Source organism: Bos indicus, chromosome 12, assembly GCF_029378745.1.
Source record: "Bos indicus isolate NIAB-ARS_2022 breed Sahiwal x Tharparkar chromosome 12, NIAB-ARS_B.indTharparkar_mat_pri_1.0, whole genome shotgun sequence".
NCBI classification, from domain to species: Eukaryota; Metazoa; Chordata; class Mammalia; order Artiodactyla; family Bovidae; genus Bos; species Bos indicus.
The window spans coordinates 46088146-46111312 of record NC_091771.1 but is presented as its reverse complement, the minus strand read 5'-3'; the positions used below and the strand labels follow the sequence as shown (position 1 = coordinate 46111312).

The following is a 23167-nucleotide window of genomic DNA, read 5'->3' as shown; positions in this document are numbered from 1 at the left end:
ATTGCCTAACAATAACATGAGGAAAATCCCATGGGTGGAGGAGCCTGGTAGGCTGCAGTCCATGCGGTCTCGAAGAGTCGGACACGACTAAGTGACTTCTCTTTCACTTTTCACTTTCATACATTGGAGGAGTAAATGGCAACCCACTCCGGTGTTCTCGCCTGGAGAATCCCAGGGACAGGGGAGCCTGGTGGGCTGTGATCTATGGGGTCGCACAGAGTCGGACACGACTGAAGCGACTTAGCAGCAGCAGCAGCAGCATGAATTATTTAGCTTCTAAGTGTATTTGATTCTGAAACTAGAAGGTGTTTTTTTTTTGGTCTAAAACAGGGGAGACAGTACATAAATAATGTACTTATTTATAGCATATTTAATTAATTTTAAATCTACAGTGAATTTTGTGCACTAATTGTGAGATAATAAAGCATCATGTTTTGCTAAGTAGAAGACCCAATTTAAGAGTTATATTTGCAGAAACAGCTTGTCTTCTTCCTCCTTTTTGTAGTTTTACATTTAGCTAGAAAGATTGTTCACTAAGATTCAACACCTAAAGAATGCATTTTTTTATATTGTTCAAAGCTGACCTCTGCTTTTAGAAAAGTTTATCTGCACTTTTTCATCTGTTTAGAAACATACATTTTTGGTTAAGAGATCGAAGACAATCTTTCTTTGTCTTTTTTTTCTCCTCAGCTAGGGAGGTTGAGATAAAAAAGAATGACTGCTTTAAAAGTCACACATGGCTGTAATTTAAGATTTTTTTCCTCTCATTGTCCGTAACAGTTGAAAGAAACCTTCAATGAAAGTTTATTAACTAGGCCAATGCCTGAGGCAATAAAGGTTCATTTATTACCAGTTTCTTGGCTGTTTTTCTTCTTCTATTTTTCGGTTAAACTCATAGCGTAAGATAATACTTCACAAAATTAAACCTTTGACCTTCTGTAGAGTTAAGTCTCCTTTGATTAGATAAAGTAACAATTTATGGTCCAGCATGAGGTTGCACATGAAATGAATAATGCAATAGACTCCGTGTGGACTGAGAATCTATTGCTTTTGAAAAGATGAATGCTATTTAAAGGGGGGAAAGTGTGCTTAAGTGTGTTGTCTTTATTCAATATGCACTTTAGCAATATTTCAAAAAGCTTTACTTCCAAGATAAAGTTATGTTTGAATTTTCTAATTCTCAGAAGGAAGATGTATGGCAAAAATACTGCAAAAAGCTTTGTAATTCTTTGTAAAACTGTCTTATGAGTGATTACGCCACACACTGCAGGTATTAACAAAGGCTGAATTATAAAATAAATAATCGCATGAGAAAAATGACCATTGCTTTTACAAATGGAGTTCTATAATGAAGGGACAATTAACATAGTATAATTTGCAGTAACTTGATGTGCTACTATTAACGTAACTTAAATTGATATTTGATAACTTTTACCAACAAGAAGTGTGAGAAGAACACTATATAGTTATAGTAATATTAGACTAGATCCTTTATTTTTAAACTAACCCATAGGAGTTCAGTTTCTGGTTATTGTGAAAAAGTAACTTTTGTAAATAACAGTAATGTTTTAAATTTTGTTTTGCTTAAGTAATATTATAAATTTGAAATGGCATATGTATTGCCAGATGAGTGATTAGATATAATTTTCCAGATATTTCTCTCATTTGCCATGTGTTCTTTTCATAATTGTTTGGGTAAATTGAGAAAAGTCTCAAATCATCAGTGAAAATATTTTATTGGAATTGCCTAATGACTCCAGAGTTGGACTATAAAGAAAGCTGAGTGCCAAAGAATTGATGCTTTTGAACTGTTGTGTTGGAGAAGACTCTTGAGAGTCCCTTGGATGCAAGGAGATCAAACCAGTCCATCCTAAAGGATATCAGTCCTGAATATTCATTGGAAGGACTGATGCTGAAGTTGAAACTTCAATAGTTTGGCCCCCTGATGGGAAGAACTGACTCATTGGAAAAGTCCCTGATGCTGGGAAAGATTGAAGGCAGGAGAAGAGGATGACAGAGGATGAGATGGTTGGGTGGCATCACTAACGTGATGGACATGAGTTTGAGTAGGTTCAGGGAGTTGGTGATGGACAGGGAGGCCTGGTGTGCTGCAGTCCATTGGCTTCTAAAGAGTCGGACACAACTGAATGGCTGAACTGAATGACTCCAGAATAGATATATATGATTTCAGACACAAATTTGACGTTCATTTCTTTCTTCAGCTTCATGGAAGTACAGAAATGTGTATAAAGCACAGGCCCATGTTTCACATGAAGCTGTTATGATTAGCTGGTTGTTTAAATTACTAATTGATATGCAGAAGTTGGATGCTTGAGAGAAGTGTTTTAGTTTCAGTTTGGTTCTTTTTCAATTAGCTTAAATTATTTAAGGTGAATAAATCTACTGCAGTGATTTAGTTTCTTTTAATAGAATCTCATGGTACAACATAAATTAGGTCAAGAGAAGCCATTGGATCAGTCCAATGACAAACTTCACTCATAAATGAAGAGATGTAAGGAAAATTTTTGCTCTAAATTATTATTGTTTTGAAATAAAGTGAAAGGTTTTATTGTAATGTACAAAAGACTTGCATTTCTTGCCATATTAGAAATTAGATATTTCTTTCTGTTGTAATGATTTTTGCAGCAAAAAAGGAAAAAGAGAGAGAAAGAAGTGAATAATGTAATGCCAACTGTTGGTAATTTTCCTTGACATCCACTTGCTCTTTTCCTAGGTGAGCTGGATTGATACTAATCAAACCTCAAAGGGGAAATCATTTTGAACATAGACAGCATTTATTTCTTGAACAATAAAGTACAAGATTGTCTCAAAATCATACATTGAAAGTAACTGGTCTAAATTACACTAAGAAAATTAAATATCATGACTATGACTACAAAAGCATGCCATGATAAAGGCTTCCTGCCATGCTCTAGAGAAGGATGAACAATTTGAAGTTATGAACGAAGAGCTATATTTTTTTTATCTTCCTTGTCACATGGAAATATCTATTTTTCTGAATTAATCAGAATTATTCTTTTCCATAGTCCAGCTTTAAAGCAGCAACCAAAACCCTACTTTTCTAAACACTACAATTGAGCTCTCACCATTCATATTTTTCTTGAAATCATATAAGAAAAATACATTACTTATAGGCTGAATATGGAGATTCAATGAAATGATAGAATAAATATAAGAACGTAATGCCAAAAGTGTGAAGAATATATTGCTTCAAATAGTCTTTCCATTCTTATCCTATTGTTATTCAGTGTGTGCTTAGTCGCTTCAGTCATATCCGACTCTCTGCGACCCTATGGACCATGGCCTGCCAGGTTCCTCTGTCCACAGGATTCTCCAGGCAAGAATACTGGAGTGGGTTGCCATTTCTTTCTTTATTGTTATTCTGTGAACATGGCTATATACTGTTCTTAGATCCCAACCTCTGTTTAGAAAGTGTGTATGTGTCATTATATATATATATTTATATATTTTATATACATTATACATAACATATTTTATATATATATATATATATATATATGTGTTGTTGTTTAGTTGCTAAGTCGTGTCTGACTCTTTTGCATCCCCATAGGCTGTAGCCTGCCAGGCTCTTCTGTCTATGGGATTTCTCAGGCAAGAATATGGGAGTGGGTTGCTCTTTCCTTCTACAGGGTATCTTCCTGACCCAGAGATCCAGTGTACACTTCCTGTGTTGCAGGTGATTCTTTACCACTGAGTCACCAGGGAAGCCCATCTATATATGTATCAGTTCAGTTCAGTTCAGTTGCTCAGTTGTGTCCAACTCTTTGTGACCCCATGAATTGCAGCACACCAGGCCTCCCTGTATATGTGTGTATATATATATATATACACACACACACACACATATATATATATAATGATGCATTTATATATATGTGTGTAAAGTAATATATATATGTGTGTGTATTTCTTGAGTCTTTTACTTTAAAAAATTTGTATTACTGCATCAAAAAAACTTTACGATTACATTGTCTCCAGTTATTTATATCATTGGATAACTCCCACAGACAAGCCTTACATGTCAAAACAATCACTTCTCTTATAACTTTTTCTCATCTTCTCCTCTCTTCATCAACAATCATACACCGACAGAGCCCTGCACGTTACCATGATTCTAGAAAAAGAAAAAAAGAGAGACTTATTGAAGTATCAAAGGATTTAGCAGAGGATTTACATGGTGTTGAGAAAAGTAGAAAACAAGTGGAAAGATTATCCTTAGACTAAAGTGCCAGTGAGGTGACTCTTTGACAGGAAATTAAATTTATGACACCATTTTCTCTTTTCACTTATTACCTGCCTGAACTGTTACCAATATATTGATAAGTGCCCTTTTATAAAACATCCTTTCAGAATGTTAATACTGTCAGTTACTCTCAGGTTGGTAAGAGCTACCTGCTTGGGGTCAATGCTTTTTGTAATTTGGTTTGACCAGTCATGTAGGTAGTAAGAAATATTGGGCCATAGACAAATGTGAGAACTTCTAGTGCCCGGTTTAGTGAAGAATGGAATAATGAAAGAAGAGCAATTTATTGACAATTCAAGACAAAGATTACCTCTTTCTTTTTTTCTTATTTGTCAGTTGTTCTGTATTCAAGATATAGAGAGGAAAATAATTTATTTGCCTTTCTTTTATTTCTTGTTACTCTGTATTTAAAATATAGGACTCAGGGTAATGTTATGAACAATATATTTCATCAGTAGTACAGGTTAAAAGTTTTGTGCACAAAGTTGAATGTCAATTCTAAAAGTTGAAAGTCAATCCTAAAGTAAATCAACCCTGAATATTCATTAAAAAGACTGATACTGAAGCTCCAATACTTTGGCCCCCCTAATAAAGAGCTGACTCATTGGAAAAGACCCTGGTGCTGGAAAAGATTGAGAGCAAGAGGAGAAGGAGGCAGCTGAAATGAGATGGTTGGATGGTGTCACCGACTCAATGAACATGAGTTCAAGCAAACTCCAGGAGATTGTGAAGGACTGGGAAGCCTGGTATGCTGTAGTCCATGGGGTCACAGAGTTGGACATGACTTAGTGACTAAACAAAAAGACAGTTGAATGATCATTGTTTTCACGACAAATAGATTCTGAAATTTATAAAATGGAATCACAAATGAACATTTATATCAGGTTGTTAAGTGAGGTTAACTTATACTTGTGATATTATCTGTGTGTCTATAACTTCAACTTCCTGCGCAATCCATAAGCTACTTAAGCAAACAGCTTTCATTTTCCTTCAATGATTCCATAGTTTACTATATTCTGTAATTTTTTTTTTTTTTACATTTATGAACAGAGTCGGTGTGGACCGTACTGAAGAGGGAGTTAGGGGAATTGGGATTACTCTATCATTATTTAATGGTGTAAATTTATAGAAATGATTAACCTAGACGCCCCTAAGTTGCATCATCAGTAAAATAAAAGAGTTGCAGTAGATAAAGTCTTTCTCTTCTCTGCGTTTTATAAGTCCAGATTCCAAGTGTCTGTTACATATTTTTCTAAAGGTGGTAATGTTAACAGATGGAATAGAAGTAAAAGTTTTATATTCAAAACATTGTGTCAGGTTTAACTTCCAAAAATTGCATATTTTCTTATTTTAAATCATAGTAATTTAAACATTTGAATCGATTCTGTTTCAGCCTGATTCTATGGGTTAGTGTTTAGAAGTTGAGTGTTTCAAAAACTTCCATGAAAATTTCTCAGTGATTTTACATGTGGCCAAATGACATCCCATGGGATTCACTCCCTCTGACTTCACGATTGCTGTTACTTGGTAAACTCTGTGAGGCTGCAGATTTCAAGCTAATCAGTAAAGAAAGTTAAACTTGATGTATACTTGATTTACTAGTCATTCTCAAGATTATAATACACTTCCTGTATATTTCTCCAAATTGGTAGATTTTTTGTTGTTAATCCAAACATTTAAAAATCTAATTTAACCAATTGAAAACTGGAAACTGGTATAGTGACTGTTTACATTAATAGTCTGAAAGATCAGTTTTTCTTTTCTAATGTACCTTAGGAGAAAAACTCACATTCAAAATCTTCAGCCTCTCCTGCCTTACAATAAAGTTATTTATTCTAATTGCTTATCATTTCTGTTATTTAATCATTTAATGGGGAGGACAGACATATTTCAATCATAATTTCCATTTAATAGAAAGTATTGGGAAATAAAATAACTGTGAAAATTAGTTTCAGTTTTTTAGACAGCTGGCATTTAAATAAGGATAGGAAGAAGACAGAGTGGAAAAAAGGTACTGGTGTTTTCAAGTTGCTATATTGAGCCAAGAGTTCTTCTAAGACTTGGAGTGATTTCAATTGAGTTGTAATTCAGACTCATACGGAGCTTACAATGCACCTTCAATAGAATTTTGCAAAAAGTCTATAGGACCTGTCAGGAGCAGAAAGATTACTTCACAGTAATGACTGTTGAAATGAGCTATGCTTTTTGATGTTTTACTTTCTGAATCAAATTGTTGGACAAGATTAATTGCACACAGCAAGAATTTTAAATGAATGACTATGTAAAGCATTAAGTATCTCTGTATGCCACTTGGGGGAGAAAAACCTAGAAGGCTTAAATGAATAAATGAATTTAATGCACAAAATGCCTGGGCTAATTTTAAAATTCCTTTACTAACATCTTATTGAAAATAGAAACCCACTTTATTCATCTGTCTTGGTTATATTGCTCTGGTTGAGGTAATTTAATATTCTTGCTTTCTCTAATCTTCTAATTCAACAGAAGTAAACAATAGGTTTCATAAATTAAAAATACACTCTTCTGAACATGCTTATAAGATTAAAAAAAAACAAGGTTGTAAACATTTATGACGGAAACAAACTAGATTGTTCAAATACTGCCATGATGTATCATGTATATCAATATGGCACTGATATCAGTTAGAATGCAAACAAGGTTTTAAATGATGTGCCCCTTCATTTCAGCTGGAGAATCCGCTTCACACCATCTGCCTATCAGATGGTTAGGAACCAGGACTGCGTATTAATGCCACATGTTCGATTTTCCTCCTTCTTGTAATGGTTAGATTCATATTGCTAATAGCTGTGCATGAGCACTGTCGATGAAATTTCTGTGACGGTGGAGTGATGAGATATTTATAAGCCGCCTGTCTCCCTGAATAATCAGTAGGAAGAATGCCAGACATAAATAACTTATTAATTCCAGAATATTAATAATAACTACTATTGGCTAGAAATGAGTGCATGTTAAAGTGTTTTTTTCTAAGTTTGGGTAATGTGACAGACTCATAAAAAGTCTATCATATGGAAACTTTGAATGCTTACTATCTCTTGCTTATAACTAATTTTATTTAGCCATTAAGTCTTGGAAAATACATTTTATATGGAATGTGATGTAAAAGTAGACAACATATCAAACATTTGGAAGTCATCTTGTTGTCTTTGAAACCAAAGATCAAAGATTAGACCTTTCAAGTTAATGAGCAAACAAACAGATCAGAGAAAGAATTTGACAGCAATATGTCTCTTTTATTGATATTTATAATCTATAGTTGTAATCTACTCTTTATAACTAAGGATATTAACTTATTTGAAATAAATAGAATGGGGGTACTTTTCCCTTTTTAGAGAGAGCAGTCAGGATTGTATAACAGTATTTGAAGTATTTGAAAGCTCTTGATAAAAGTTGAGAGCAAAACGAAAATGCTATCTTTGCAAGGAAAAGGCTCTTAAGCAACAGTAATGCCTACTTCTCTTCCAAATGATAAACCCAAGGATTGGATTTTGGATATTGAATTTGAAGTAGCAAAGGCTTTGTATCAATATAGCACAGAGTGGAAAGTTAATGATTTTATGATAACTTTGATCGACAGAGACTACTAAGTCAAAAGATTGGATAGAAGCATGATTTCCAGGTGTCCGTTTGCCAAATGGCTAGATTATAACCCTACAGCTTTGGATAGCTTTTGTCATATTTGCATTTTTGTGAATAATTGAACAAATGTAAAACTAAATAAAGGTGTGCTGGATTTTATGGGTTACTTGAAAATATTTACTACCATTTGCAGAGGGTTTAGCTGTTGTGTGCACTATTTTACCTTTATTCCCCATAACACTACTGATCGGAACTGGTATCTCTTAAAGATAGGAATTTTGAAGGTTTAGGAATTATATAACTTACTGCATTATTTCATAAAAATGTTGTCCAAAGTTTGTACGACTCTTTAAAGTGTTTCTTTCAGCCACCATATGTTTATTCTTTCTATGATAGTGAGTGTAGATAAATAGTAATCCCCATGTCAGTCACTTTTTCAAAAAGAACTCTAAAAAATTTTAATGGTGCATCAAAAAATAAAAGTATTATGAAAAGAAACCTATAAGCCAAGATAAAAAGAAAAATCTAACCATAACTAGTTAAAAGATAATATAGAATTTGCTCTGAAGGAGTAAACAGAATGGAGCCCACAGTAATGAGTTTGTAGTGTAATTCAAACGCTAATATGACAAGCTGTATTTCCAAATGCTGTGTAAAAATATGCTCATTCTTTTGTAAGTGAAAGTTTATAAAGATCAGATAGAAAAAAAAAAAAAAAAAAACCTGAGTATCTCTTCATGCTCTAAGGCCTATGGATTTTAACTGAAGTTTGATTAAAAGTCCCTTTTCTGAGGGCCAATATAAGGTCTAGGAATTGCACAATGTATTCATGACTTATTATCCTTTCTCCGAAGGAAGACGTTAAAAAAAAAACAAACAAACTGTCTTTCAATACATTATTTTATTAGTGACAGAATTTTAGGCATATATTAAAGTCTCCCAATTGATGATGATAAAATAGGGTTTAAGTATTTTAAAATAAAATAAATCTATACTATATTTGACTATGAGATAAGAAAGCCATCCTCAGTGACCAACGCAAAGAAATAGAGGAAAACAACAGAATGGGAAAGACTAGAGATCTCTTCAAGAAAATTAGAGATACCAAGGGAACATTTCATGCAAAGATGGGCTCAATAAAGGACAGAAATGGTATGGCCCTAACAGAAGCAGAAGATATTAAGAAGAGATGGCAAGAATATACAGAAGAACCGTACAAAAAAGATCTTCATGACCAAGATAATCACAATGGTGTGATCACTCACCTAGAAATCCTGGTGTGTGAAGTCAAGTGGACCTTAGAAAGCATCACTATGAACAAAGCTAGTGAAGGTGATGGAATTCCAGTTGAGCTCTTTCAAATCCTGAAAGATGATGCTGTGAAAGTGCTGCACTCAATATGCCAGCAAATTTGGAAAATTCAGCAGTGGCCACAGGACTGGAAAAGGTCAGTTTTCATTCCAATCCCAAAGAAAGGCAATGCCAAAGAATGCTGAAACTACCGCACAATTGCACTCATCTCACATGCTAGTAAAGTAATGCTCAAAATTCTCCAAGCCAGGCTTCAGCAATATGTGAACCGTGAACTTCCTGATGTTCAAGCTGGTTATAGAAAAGGCAGAGGAACCAGAGATCAAATTGCCAACATCCGCTGGATCATGGAAAAAGCAAGAGAGTTCCAGAAAAACATCTATTTCTGCTTTATTGACTATGCCAAAGCCTTTGACTGTTTGGATCACAATAAACTGTGGAAAATTCTGAACAGAGATGGGAATATCAGACCACCTGACCTGCCTCTTGAGAAACCTATATGCAGGTCAGGAAGCAACAGTTAGAACTGGATGGACATGGAACAACAGACTGGTTCCAAATAGGAAAAGGAGTATGTCAAGGCTGTATATTGTCACCCTGCTTATTTAACTTCTATGCAGAGTACATCATGAGAAACGCTGGACTGGAAGAAGCACAGGCTGGAATCAAGATTGCCTGGAGAAATATCAATAATCTCAATGCAGATGACACCACCCTTATGGTAGAAAGTGAAGAGGAACTCAAAAGCCTCTTGATGAAAGTGAAAGAGGAGAGTGAGCAAGTTGGCTTAAAGCTCAACATTCGGAAAACGAAGATCATGGCATCTGGTCCCATCACTACATGGGAAACAGATGGGGAAACAGTGTCAGACTTTATTATTTTGGGCCCCAAAATCACTGCAGATGGTGACTGCAGCCATGAAATTAAAAGACGCTTACTCCTTGGAAGAAAAGTTATGACCAACTTAGATAGCATATTGAAAAGCAGAGACATTACTTTGCCAACAAAGGTCCATCTAGTCAAGGCTATGTTTTTTCCAGTGGTCATATATGGATGCAAGAGTTGGACTGTGAAGAAAGCTGAGTGCCGAAGAATTGATGCTTTTGAACTGTGGTGTTGGGGAAGACTCTTGAGAGTCCCTTGGACTGCAAGGAGATCCAACCAGTCCATGCTGAAGGAGATCAGCCCTGGGATTTCTTTGGAAGGAATGATGCTAAGGCTGAAACTCCAGTACTTTGGCCACCTCATGCGAAGAGTTGACTCATTGGAAAAGACTCTGATGCTGGGAGGCATTGCGGGCAGGGGGAATGGGGGATGACAGAGGCTGAGATGGCTGGATCGCATCACTTACTCGATGGACGTGAATTTGAGTGAACTCTGGGAGATGGTGATGGACAGGGAGGCCTGGTGTGCTGCGATTCATGGGGTCGCAAAGAGTCAGACACGACTAAGCGACTGAACTGACTGAACTGATATTTGACTACATGTTTTAGTGCATGTTTTGATCTTTATGTGTAAAATACTACTATTGTTCTTGGGGCGTATAAAAAAGAAAATTTCAGGAAGTAAAATAGATGATTTAATCTTTCCTTAGTGGGAGAGATTCTTTATTCATTTATTTGTTTCTTCACTGTGCACCTGCGCACTCGCGGGCACACACACACACACACACACACACTATGTGTGTGTGTTATATATATACACATAACTTTCCCCCAATGAGAGAAATAAATCTGATAAAAATTCTACGTGATTGAAGAATCAGAAGTTACTTAAGCTCTTTGGTTAACAGTTACTGTATATACCAAATAGATTTGTCAGTGTAAGTTGTTGGTTGACTTAATCACACACAGGACTACTGTATTTATATCACACGGAAGTGCAGCATTACCTGGCTGGCCTCTTTGCTTCTGCTGTGCTCAGACTCAATTTTCCAAAGTCTGAACCTACAGTTCTGAGTCTGCGTCTACAGCAGTGTGTCTCAGATCCTGATGATTGAGTCATCCTAATTTTGTTTTGTAACAAGTTTCCTTGTTGATTCTGAACTATACTCACTTTCAAAAACTACTACCAGGCTAATAAGCTTTTATTGTAAAATGCAGCCACACTTTAATATGGTATATTATTGTCATCAAATAATCTAAGGGCAGAGAATCAACCTGTTGAAAGATAAAATTACAGATTTTTCAGTCCATCTCTCAGAAATGAAAAGTGAAAGTCGCTCAGTTATGTCTGACTGTTTGCAACCCCATGGACTATACAATCCTCCCAACCAAGGGATCAAACCCAGGTCTCCCATTGCAGGTGGATTCTTTACCAACTGAGCCACAAGGAAAGCCCAAGGATACTGGAGTGGGTAGCCTATCCCTTCTCCATGGGATCTTCCTGACCCAGGAATGGAACCGGGGTCTCCAGCATTGAAGGCAGATTCTTTACCAACTGAGCTATGAGGGAAGCCCATCTAAGAGATAGATTCTGTGAATATGGCCCCAGCGATGATAATCTTCCACTTTACCAAGCTCCGCAGCTGGATTTGATATAGATTATCACGTCGAGAAACTGGATTACCTAGTTCTTAGGGGAAAAAAGGACTTGTTTTGTCTGGAAAAAGTTAAAAGCAGTCATAAATGTGCTGTTTCAGGGTGGGATATTGAAGGAGAATATCATGAAATCTGAATATGAGGCAAGTGGAAAGAGTTCTAAGTAGGAAAAGCTCACACAGGGAGAAAAAGTATGTGGTAGATGTTTTATTACCAGTGTTTACACAAGCAGACCATTCTTTTTAAATTTTTTTCATATTGAATAGAGGGCTTCCCTGGTGGCTCAGAGGTTAACGCATCTGCCTGCAGTGTGGGAGACCTAGGTTCAGTCCCTGGGTCAGGAAGATCCCCTGGAGAAGGAAATGGCAACCCACTCCAGTATTCTTGCCTGAAGAATCCCATGGATGGAGGAGCCTGGTGGGCTACAGTCCATGGGGTCGCAAAGAGTCGGACACGACTGAGCGACTTCACTTCACTTCATAGATGATTTACAATGTTTTGTTAGCTTCAGGTATACAGCAAAGTGATTCAGTTATATACATATATAAGCATATTTATGCTTTTCCATATTCCTTCCCATTATAAGGTATTATAAGATGTTGAATATAGTTCTCTGTGCTATATGCTAGGTCTTTGTTGTTTTTCTGTTTTATATATAGTAATATGTATCCATTAATTCCAAACTCCTAGTTTATCCTTCCCCCGAAGTTTCTCCTTTGGTCACCATAGTTTGTGTTCTAAGTCTGTGAGACTGTTTTGTAAATAAGTTCATTTGTATCATTTTTTATTTCCACATATAAGTGACATCATATGATATTTGTCTTTGCCTGATTTACTTCATTTCATGTGATAATCTCTGGGTCCATGCATGTCGCACCAGCAAACCATTCTTGATTACATTGGAAGAGTTTTAACACTGTGTTCTCTATGAAACATAGACAAAACACTGGAGCTTTTTTGTGAATTTGTTAAACTGTTCTTTCAAAGGCAGCTTCAATAGGGAACAAAATATACAGTGGGGGCTCTTTCTAAAGTGAGTGTCTATATTCTAAAGTAAGATTTTACTAGAGGCAGCAAGCCAGAGAGGATTTGAGAATTACATTAATGATTTGAAAGGGCTATGATAAGGCCAACAGAAAGTGCAATAAATGCAGAAGTGAAGGTGAGACTTTTGTAATTGTCTCCAGCAATGGAGAGTAAATGCTTATTATTAAGTTAATGAGATTTGCTACTGTTAGTATATATTTATTGACTGCAATATATATAAAGTGTTTTTAATGGCATACATTGATATTGTCAAAGTGAAAGTCGCTTAGTTGTGTCCGACTGTTTGTGACCCCATGGACTGTATTGTCGATGGAATTCTCCAGGCCAGAATACTGGAGTGGGTAACTGTTTCCTTCTCCACGGGATTTTCCCAACCCAGGAATCAAACCCAGTTCTCCCACATTGCAGGTGGATTATTTACAAGCTGAGGGACCAGGGAATTCCAAGAATACTGAAGTGGGTAGCCTATCCCTTCTCCAGCAGATCCTCCTGATCACGAATCAAGCCAGGGTCTTCTGCATTGCAGGTGGATTCTTTACCAGTTGAGCTACCAGGGAAGCCCGATATTGTCAAAATAATGCCCATATTTCTCTTGTGGCTTTTCAGGTAATCCAATTTCAGAAGCATTTTTTTCATTCAGATACAAATTTTGCCAGGCTTTGGCTTCAGTGTTTGAGATAATTATATTAAGAATGTTTTTCTGTCCTTTTGGTGTTATAACCTAGTTAGAGGAGTCAGCCCTAACTAACCCCCCAAGCAACATCCCTCTCCCCACTTTCCCCCTCAAAAAAAAAAAAAACAATTTAAGGGAGTGAGTTTGTGTTCTCAGATTTCACATTAATATAACCCAAGGAGCAGTAAATTCAACTCAAATATACAACTCAAAATAACCAGAATCTCAGATGATAGAACTCAGCTCTTTGTATGGTTTTAAAGCTCTGTGAGTGATTCTAATGCACAGAGAAGACAAATTCTCATTCAACAGAGCTGAGAACACAAGCTCTACTCTTGTGGAGTAGGGTGGGGAAAGTCAGCTCTTTAAAATAAGCAAGTCTTAGATTGATTCTTGAAGTGTTGGAGCTCTTTCCTAGGTAGATTGAGGAGTAAGAATCTTAAGCCTGTTTCCACTGAAAAAAGAAAAGTGAAATGAAAATGTTAGTCAGTCAGTCGTGTTCGACTCTTTGTAAGGCTGTAGACTGTAGCCTGCCAGGCTCCTCTGTATATGAGATTCTCCAGGCAAGAATACTAGTGTGGTTAGCCATTTCCTTCTCCAGGAGATCTTCATGACTCGGGGATTGAACTCAGGTCTCCTACATTGTAGGCATATACTTACTGTCTGAACCACTAAGGAAGCTGATTAAAGAGTCAGGATCCTGAGCCTGCTCCCTGTGGAGCATCATATTTAAGCCATCACATGGCTTGCAGGGACAGGTCTGGGGTATGGAACTGGACAGCTTTTCTAGAAAGTTTGAACACCATGTGCAGAGTCTAATTTGAAAGAGGAAATGTTTGTTAGAAGATGCGAAAGATGTCTATGTTTCTGAAGACAGAAAGCAAAAGGAACCTGGTGGAAAGATAATGCCACACAGAGAAGCAGAGGACTGAGCACACAGGGCCCTGACAGACACATGAAGCACCCAACTTGCTCCTCAGAGCAGGCATTGAATGTCAGGATTGGATTTTCATTTTCGTAAGGTTATGTTGACTGCTGCATGAATCATAAGAGACTGAAAGTAGAGAAAGTAAAAGCTGTTAAGAATAATTACAATACTCCATGGAAGAAAAAGCGACAGTTTGTACTAGGGGGAGCCAATAGAGATGGAGAAAATTGGCTGAATTCGAAAGTTATTAAAGAATTAAATTTGAGGACCCATCAAACATCAAGGTGAGTTAGTAGAACTAAAATCAGCAACTGTTGTAAATGTAATAGCTTTCTTCTTGTCATCATGAAACCATACTGAAAATAGAATATTTTAAAAGTATTATAGTTAAGTTATAGCATGTATGTGTATCATACACACAACTATCTGTTGGAATTTATATTAGAAATGTAAACCTGGGGAGAAAAATGTCAAGTGGAGAAATAGAAGTGTATCATAAGTACTCTTTTCATACTAAAATTATTGAAAGCATTTTTAAAAGTCAAGGGTTAATGCAGGCAGATAAGGAGAATTAGGCTTCTAGCTGAGGGGGATGTGGTCAGCTCATCATATCCTGCAGGACTCATAGCTAAGACTGGGCTTGACTTATTAAAGTAAAAACTAGCACACAAGGCCTGCCTAATTTTTACTAAACATAATGTGGCATTCTTCACACAGTTTATATTATTTAATCCTTCTATTATCCCTTTGTGAATAGGATGACTTCACAGATGAAGAAAACATACTTAAGAAGATTTTTATAGCTTATGTAAGGCCATATCATGCATAGTTATGTTTCATGCTACTGAGCTTGATTCAGAACTATCCAATAATAAGACTCATATCTCAAGTTGTAGGTGTTCTTTTTTACTTGCATACTATGGAACAAGATTTACCTGCTGCATAAATCAAAGATAAAGATGTGTCATAAATTGGAGATGGGACAACACCAGGCAATAAAGGGAAAGGACAAGTGGGATGTTCACACTGGTGACAAGGCGAATTGAGGAAGAGAGATTTTCTGGGAAACACAAACAGAATTTTAAGAGAACAGGAAAGAAAATGTTCTGAAACATCTTTGAAGGAAATGAGTAACTGGGGAGTAAATTCAATCATAGGAAGAGGAGAGAATCAGTTCAAGTTGGGACTTAAATGGCAATAAGTGTTCAGTTCAGACCCAGATGAATTCTTTTAGTTCAGACCAGTGCCTTTTTAGGGGGTGATTATCAGTTTGTCATGCAAAGATCCGGTCTGAAAGTTTTGTTGCATTGGGGTGAAAGTTGTCAGGGTGTTTTTGGTCAGATCTGAGGGAAAGGTGAGGTCTTCCCCTAACCTCTAAAATAAAGCAGAGGTTTCTAGGGGAAAACAAAAACAAAACTTTCTTTAATTCCTGAGGCAGTAACTTATTTGCTGTAGTAAGTAGAAGTGATGATTAGTGGGGAGGAAAAGAAGGAGAGAGGTGTTCAGTCTCTAATCCACCAGCTGCGAGTGGAAATAAATCATACAGATAAATTCAGAGCGGGCTGAAGCACTGAAGGCAGCTCTGAAGCAGCCATAGCAAAAAGTATGAGGGCAGTGGGAGGGTATATCCTTTCACAGACGTCAAAGTTCTAAAGTTAAGAGAAATCATTCATGTAGTGCTCAGACATGTCCAACTCTTTGTGACCCCATGGACTGTAGCCTGCTAGGCTTCTCTGTCCATGGGATTCTCCAGACAAAAATACCAGAGTGGATTGCCATGCCCTCCTCCAAGGGATCTTCCTGACCCTGGAATTGAACCTGGGTGTCCTGCATTGCAGGCAGATTCTTTACCATCTAAGCTACCAGGGGAATGTGAAGAATGTCAGGATGAAGTGATTTGACTTAGAAGTTCACACTGCTCTGAAACCTCTGCTGGATACCTGGTGCCTGTACCTAAAGCTGACACTTCTCTTTCTGCTCTTCCATATTGGTCTCACTGTTATTTCTAATCTCATGATCACTCCTTTAAAAAAAAAGTTTATTTATTTATTTGGCTTCATCAGGTCTTGTGGTACGTGGGCTCTTTCATTGTGGTGCGCAGGCACAGTAGCTTCCGAGTGTGGGCTCCAGAGTGTGAAGGCTCAGTAGTTGTGGCACATGGGCTGAGTTGCTCCATAGTATGTGGGATCTTAGTTCCTTGACTAGGGATTGAACCAGTGTCCCCTGCATTGCAAGCAGATTCTTAACCACTGGACCACCAGGGAAATCACCTCATGATCACTCTTACCTGTCGTTTTCTTAGTGAACAGAGACAAACTGTTTGGATAAATATCATGGCATAGTGATTAGAAGGGTGGACTCTGGGACTAGAATACTGGAGGATGAGAAGTAGAGTCGTCTGGGACATTTGATGGTCTGTGAGAAAGTGCAGGCTTGAAGACACAGAGCACATTTGGGCCTTGGGGCCAAGTTCAACACAGGGGGAGTGAGGCATGAGACAGGGAGATTTAGGGTGATTAGCTAGCTTTCCAGGTCTAGTGAAAAGCTTGGTGAATTGTTAAGCAGGTTATATTTTTACCCTCATCAGGCAGCTGGACAGCATTGGAAGCAGGCGGGGAATGACATATTCAGATGGAGTTGTTTGAGAGAGAATTCTGGCCTTATTTCTACTATTATCCTTCAACGTACGAATTATGCTTCTGCTAATACTGATGTGGGAGTTTGGAGAGCATTCTGTCCATTCTATCAATGTTCTTTCATTGGTTCATTGGGAATGAATATACGATATGAGAGTATTGCATAAAGGAATCAGATACTCCAATATGTTTGTATATGTGTTGTATAAAGTACATGAACTCTTATGTGAAAAATCAGAATGTGCATTACCTCATTTTAAATTTATTCTTTAAAGGTTTGACAGCAGCAGCTGCAGCAGCTGCCGCTGCTACCAATGCAGCTATCGCCGAAGCAATGAAGGTGAAAAAAATCAAATTAGAAGCTATGAGCAACTATCACGCCAGTAATAACCAACATGGAGCAGATTCTGAAAATGGGGACATGAATTCAAGTGTTGGTAAGTTTTCTGTTCAGTGAAACCTAACTGTAATCATTTTGTTACTAAGTGACTTTCTTTTACAGAACCCAGCTATTGGCTACCCATTCAAGAAGTTGTTCCTTTTAGCTTTGAAGATAGTGTATCTTTTGAAGAAGCCAATTAGCCTAACAACATGTATTCTAAATAAATAATTGAGAACATTATTTTTAAATGTTACTATATGATTTTAGTTAACACATTTCGTAATACAAATAAGCTTTATTAGTTAGAATTTTGAAATAATTGATTATACACGAGGTGACAGAAGAACATTTACAAACAAAGCCACAGACTTCTAAGTTGTAATTCATTGGTTACCGAAGAAGAACGTGCCTTAGCAGCAAAATGTAAACTTTACCTTCTCATGTGCTGGCTGCCAAGAGTGAAAATTATGCTGCTGATTCATTCTTTCTGTATACAACCGTTATCAATTTCTCTTATTTAAACTATGTCACTTCAATTTCTTAATTTGATCTTTTTTGTTCTTGAGGTGTGGAGAAAAGTAAGATTAATAGTCACTGTTTAAAATAAAAGGAACAACTTTATCTTTGCAGAATTCTTTTGGGTAATTCATTTTGTCAGTCAACTTCAAGTGAGGGCCACATTTTTATTGAGGATATCTTTTGTATCTCTGTTTTTGAGATACAACATTTTATCCCCACCAAATTATTTTTCTTTAAAATATAGAAATCATGCTCAAAATTTAATGTAACAGGAGAAATTTGGATGCTACAAGATGTATACAAGAGACTATATCCAGCATATATGTTCATGAGGGAGGCAATAAGTTTGGCAGTTCAATTAGATTTTCTTTTCTATGCTGCATTTTAACAGATTATCTCTTTAATAATCAGTATCTGCTTGCTTTCAGTTCCTTGACATATAGGTGTAGGTGTAAGAAGGAATGCTGTGGACTTCAGTGATAATCATTTTCACAACAATTCATGAGATCATGTGCTAGATATGAGTAACATAGTAAGAAGTAATTTTAAAACACATACACAAATACCATGGCTTTAGTGATGCCAAAGTGGAGTGTACAAAAGAGAAAAAAGATAACTTTTTCATCAGAACTAGGGAAGAGAAAGAGCAGTGTTAATGGCTTTGATTTGAGAGCAGGATAAAGAAGGTGGTAGCAATTCTTAGAAGGATGGAAAGATGTGTAAAAAAGCCAAAGAATGGCACAAAAATTGAAAAGAACTAAAGGAAACATCAACGTTCACATTTATGGTGCTTCTATTAAGAAGACAGAGGGCAGTGGATTGTTTAGGTTATAGTTTACACACTTCAATTTAAACTTCTAAAAGTTAAAAACTATTGAAGTGAAATGAAAGAATTGTAATTGTCTTTTTAAAACTATTGATTGCACACAGTTGTAACATAATGGTCTTACTTTGATAAAATAGAGCAAAATTGGACACTTTTAAAAACAAGTAATTAGCCATTATAAATCATACTTATAATTCCAAAACATAATTTGGATTGTTTTCAAAATTTTAGGAGAGTTAAGACTTCAGTGCGGTTTATTGTTGGTAGTTGGTGTTGTGAGGAGGGATCTTTGAATAAGGCAGTGTAATAACACTTGAACAAAATATATTGAAACTTTATACCTCTGTCAAGTTTCCTGAGCAGCAGAGCAGAAACTGGCTTTGGAGAAACCAATAGGCATAAGATAAAGAGAACATAATTAGGCATTGACATACTCTTAACATTTGATATTATGAAATAACATTTGTTTTCTGATCACCTTGTGCCTCCCATAATCATTTGGATACCTAGACTATCATAATGGCTTAAGCAAGAATCAGTTTAAATTTGTGTTTTATTGGAAGCAATCACTTTTCTTCCATTAAGGTATTTGCTTGCTAGTTTATATCGCTTTTTAGTTTTGACACGCATCATCCAGTTTGAGCCAGAAATGGGTATTTATTTGAATTTTCCTAGAGGGCCTTAATATTTTGAGACTTTGTTAACATTAATGCTACCATTAGTCCCTAAGGCATATAGATCATGTGTGTTATATATATCTATAGCTGTTTGGGGGCAAAATGTTATCATTGTCATTTTTCTTCTATTCTCACATACCACTATCCTCTAAGAATTTTTGATTTATTATTCTTCTGGAGCATACCCCTTGCTCCTTTCTTCTTTACTTGGAGATCAGGGAAACAGAGTTTGGAGCAGGGAGTGGGTAGAGCGGGAGAAGGTACAGGGCAATGGTGAGGGGGAGTTGAGTTTGCAAAGATCAAAGTAGTTGCTTTAAAACAGGCTGCAGTTTTCTCTGCTTCTCAGGACAGTGCCTGCCTCTTGGTAAGTGTCTAATAACTACTACTTATTAAACACTTCTTAACTGCTATGTGACTTTGGAAAATTATGTAAACTTTCTGAGCCTTACATTCCAAATCTGAAAAATGGCATAAAAAATAGTATCTACATCATGAGAATTAAAGGAAAGCATATTTGTCAAGTGTTTATCATTTTATTCATTACAATGTCTGTTTATCACACTTTTGGTCATGTGTAAGGTTGGTTGTGTGGGTATTATTTTTGCTATTGTTACGATTTCTTCCAGCTTGCCCTCCTGAAAACCACCTTCTTCCTCTTTTTACAGCACCAACTCTTTCCTCCTGTCTTCCTATGCTCTCTACTAGGCATTTGTTAAGCTTCATGCCTGTGAGGAAATGTGGGGGCATCTGTGACATCATTTGGATTTTGTTGTGTGTTTGATTTTAGCTTATTCTAGGAACTCAAAAATAATCCTGATAGTCTCAACAGTCACGGGGCACGCAGTCTAATGGGTGACGTGGTTAAGGAAGACAGTCATAACAGGATATGGTGGATCCCCAGGAACATCAGTTAGCAGGAGGCACTTAGGAAGTGGTATTGAAGCCTATGAATTCCAGGAGGAATCCCAAGAATCTCAGAAGCTTTATATTTCAGGATACAAATGTACTTGCTCTCATGAATCTATCAGCCCTTTGAAGTAGAAAAACCCCTCAGAGAGGTGCTACTTAAATGATGTATTGTACTCTCAGCCCTGCCCAAATCTAGTGGCATTTCTGAAGTCAGTTCAAGTTCTTTTTTTCCCTTGTACTCATGTGGCTCACAAGTTCTGTTAGTTTCAGAGCTCTGTATGTAGAAACACTCTATTTTGCCCCCTCTTGGTCGTAAATAAAATCCTTGTTGCCCTAGAAAATAGATTATTTTTTTTCTTTTGCTTGGTTTGGTTTTATTTGGCTTGGTGAGGTGAGGGATGTTTTTATTATAGATGAGTGTCTCTAGTTCTTAATATGAATTGCAACAATTAGCCAAAAAAAAAAGGTGTTTGAAGAAACCTGTGACACTGACAAATAATTATTTTACATCCCAATTTTACTTGGTAACCTTGAGCTCACATCTTTCCAACAGAATGATCACTTTAGGAAGAAGTGAGGACTTTAGGATAGACCCGAGTAAGGCATCGGCAGGCTGAGTAAAATATACGGCCGTGTCGCCATTCTCCCTCATCCACAATCAATTGGATTCTTTTAGTTTAATATTTACTTGCTGAGATGAGATGCTAGTCTGCATGGTGATAAACAGCCTGCTCCTGGCATCTGAAGGTGACCTGTCAGTTCATATGGACAAATCTCCTGCTTACTGAAATGTACAAAATAAATCATTAAAGCAGGCAGGTGCTCATTCCCAGATTTAAATCACCATAGATTTATGATTTGAATTAATGCTTCATTTGGCCATAGAAATAGATGCTGAGACAAATGATATGCACTGGTTGGGGTTTCCATACTGTAGCCATCCTGATATTGATTACTGAGATGTCTTTGCAATCTCTTGTTTATATCAAGTGCTATCTTGTGACAGGTTGGCTGATATAAGCTACATTGCAGATAAGAAGGAAAAATGTCCTGGATTCTTTTTCGTGGCAACACTATCCACAACATACAGACCAGATAAATTGCTATTTTTTTGCTTTAAGGACTGATCTACATAACCATCTTAAAAAATGCTGCTTGGAAATTGGGACTGGGATATTGGAAAGGCAGAATTTAAAACCGGTGAACCCAAGGTCAATTTCATAGTCTCTGTAGCTGTGTTTTATCTACTTATCTTTTTTTTTTTTTTTGGCATCATGCACATTTTTGAGGATACTAAATTAATCACAATCGATTTAATCTAAATAAAGGAAACTTAATTTAACTTCTAGTTTTTAAATGCTATATAAATATTGACATAGTAAGCATCTCTTAATAGTTTCTCTGTTATTTACATACTTGCTAAACCTAATATCTTACTCCCTTAACTAATGACAACAAAGGAAACGACTCTTTTAAATATAAATACATTAAATATTATTTCCAAGTACAAGCGTTTGTGGACTATAATTTACCAAGAGACAGGAAAAGACTGCATTTTTACTTCTCTTAACATTTTATTTAAGGAAAACACTATGTACACAGTTTAAAGAATACAGGAGGATTTAAGAGGGACCTTTGCCACCAGCTAATATCTGACTCATAGAACTGGTAAACAGCTATCAACAATAGTAGATTGCTTGCTTCGTAGGAAATGAGTTCATATCTATTCAAAATGTGATCTCAAAACAGATGTCCCAAGAAAATCTTATTGTTTAAACTATAGTCATAACCCCAAACTGCTGTTATTTCTTTGAGGAAGTGAAGTAATCTTAAGACTTCAGAGTTTCTCCTCTGAACACCATGGAAAGTAGACAAGAATACCCTAATGCAGTGATCCACAAATTGAACATATTTCATATGCCTGAAATGTAGGATTTGTTTGCATTTTCCAAATTTGCAATAGTTAAAAGGATATAGGAGTTTCAAGTAAAAACAAGAATTTTAGTTTGGGATTAAACAGCTGTGTGTGTTCTTCAATGGCATTCCTTACTTCTTACTTCTGTCCACCAACCGACAAACAAAACAATGACGAAAAAAAAAAAAAAAGCTGGGCAGATAAATAATAAAATTATCTTCCCCATCTGATCATCCCCTTAACTTTTTTTTGCTAGTCCTGAAGAAATAAAATATTTTACATTGTAGTCATTTCCTTTCTTCTATCTCACGTGTCTATTTGGAAGGCAAAATTAATATTGTGATTTCAGGAAAAAGTCTTGGAGACCTTGAGAAAGCAAATAAAAGGAAACTGAGAACACCGGCCACCAAGCAGAGCTCTGAAGTTGCGCATTGGATTCTCTGCTTTGGCAATGTTAATGAACCTCAAATCCTTCCTATAATTAGATGAGGGAATTGCTTATATTTTCAAACAGATGATGCTGCTATAATGAAACGATTGACAGGGAATTTAAGAGTGTCTACAGTAGTCATTTGGTTTCTGTTATAAAAAAAAAGTTTAAAAAGAAGATTGGCTTTAGACATAGGTCCTGAGAGAGGTAGTAATTTACATAGCATGCTGTGACAGGTGTCTTTGTATAGGAAGGAAATAAAATGGAAGACTAGAGAAATGATGGGCAGGTATAGCAATTTTTCGGGGAGGGGTGTCCTGTGCTTTTTCTGTGTAGGTTCTTTAAAAGGGGCCGAGACTCAAGAGATGGATCCGGATTGAGTGCACAGCTGTAACTGCTGATGAGCTAATTGCTCCTTATCTCTCAGCCCCATTCATCTTCATTTTTTACCAATTACTGAGAATTATCTGTGTT

The 23167-nt window shown here is 36.5% G+C and overlaps 1 protein-coding gene across 2 annotated transcripts in view; it reads left to right on the top strand.

Moving 5' to 3' along the window:
- DACH1 (dachshund family transcription factor 1) overlaps positions 1-23167 on the top strand; it is a 477973-nt gene that overhangs the window by 243176 nt on the left and 211630 nt on the right. For both annotated transcript variants that reach the window (XM_019971815.2, XM_070800335.1), the window contains exon 3: positions 17311-17472. In XM_019971815.2, the coding sequence (XP_019827374.2) occupies positions 17311-17472 (162 nt within the window). The remainder of the gene's footprint in view (positions 1-17310; positions 17473-23167) is intronic.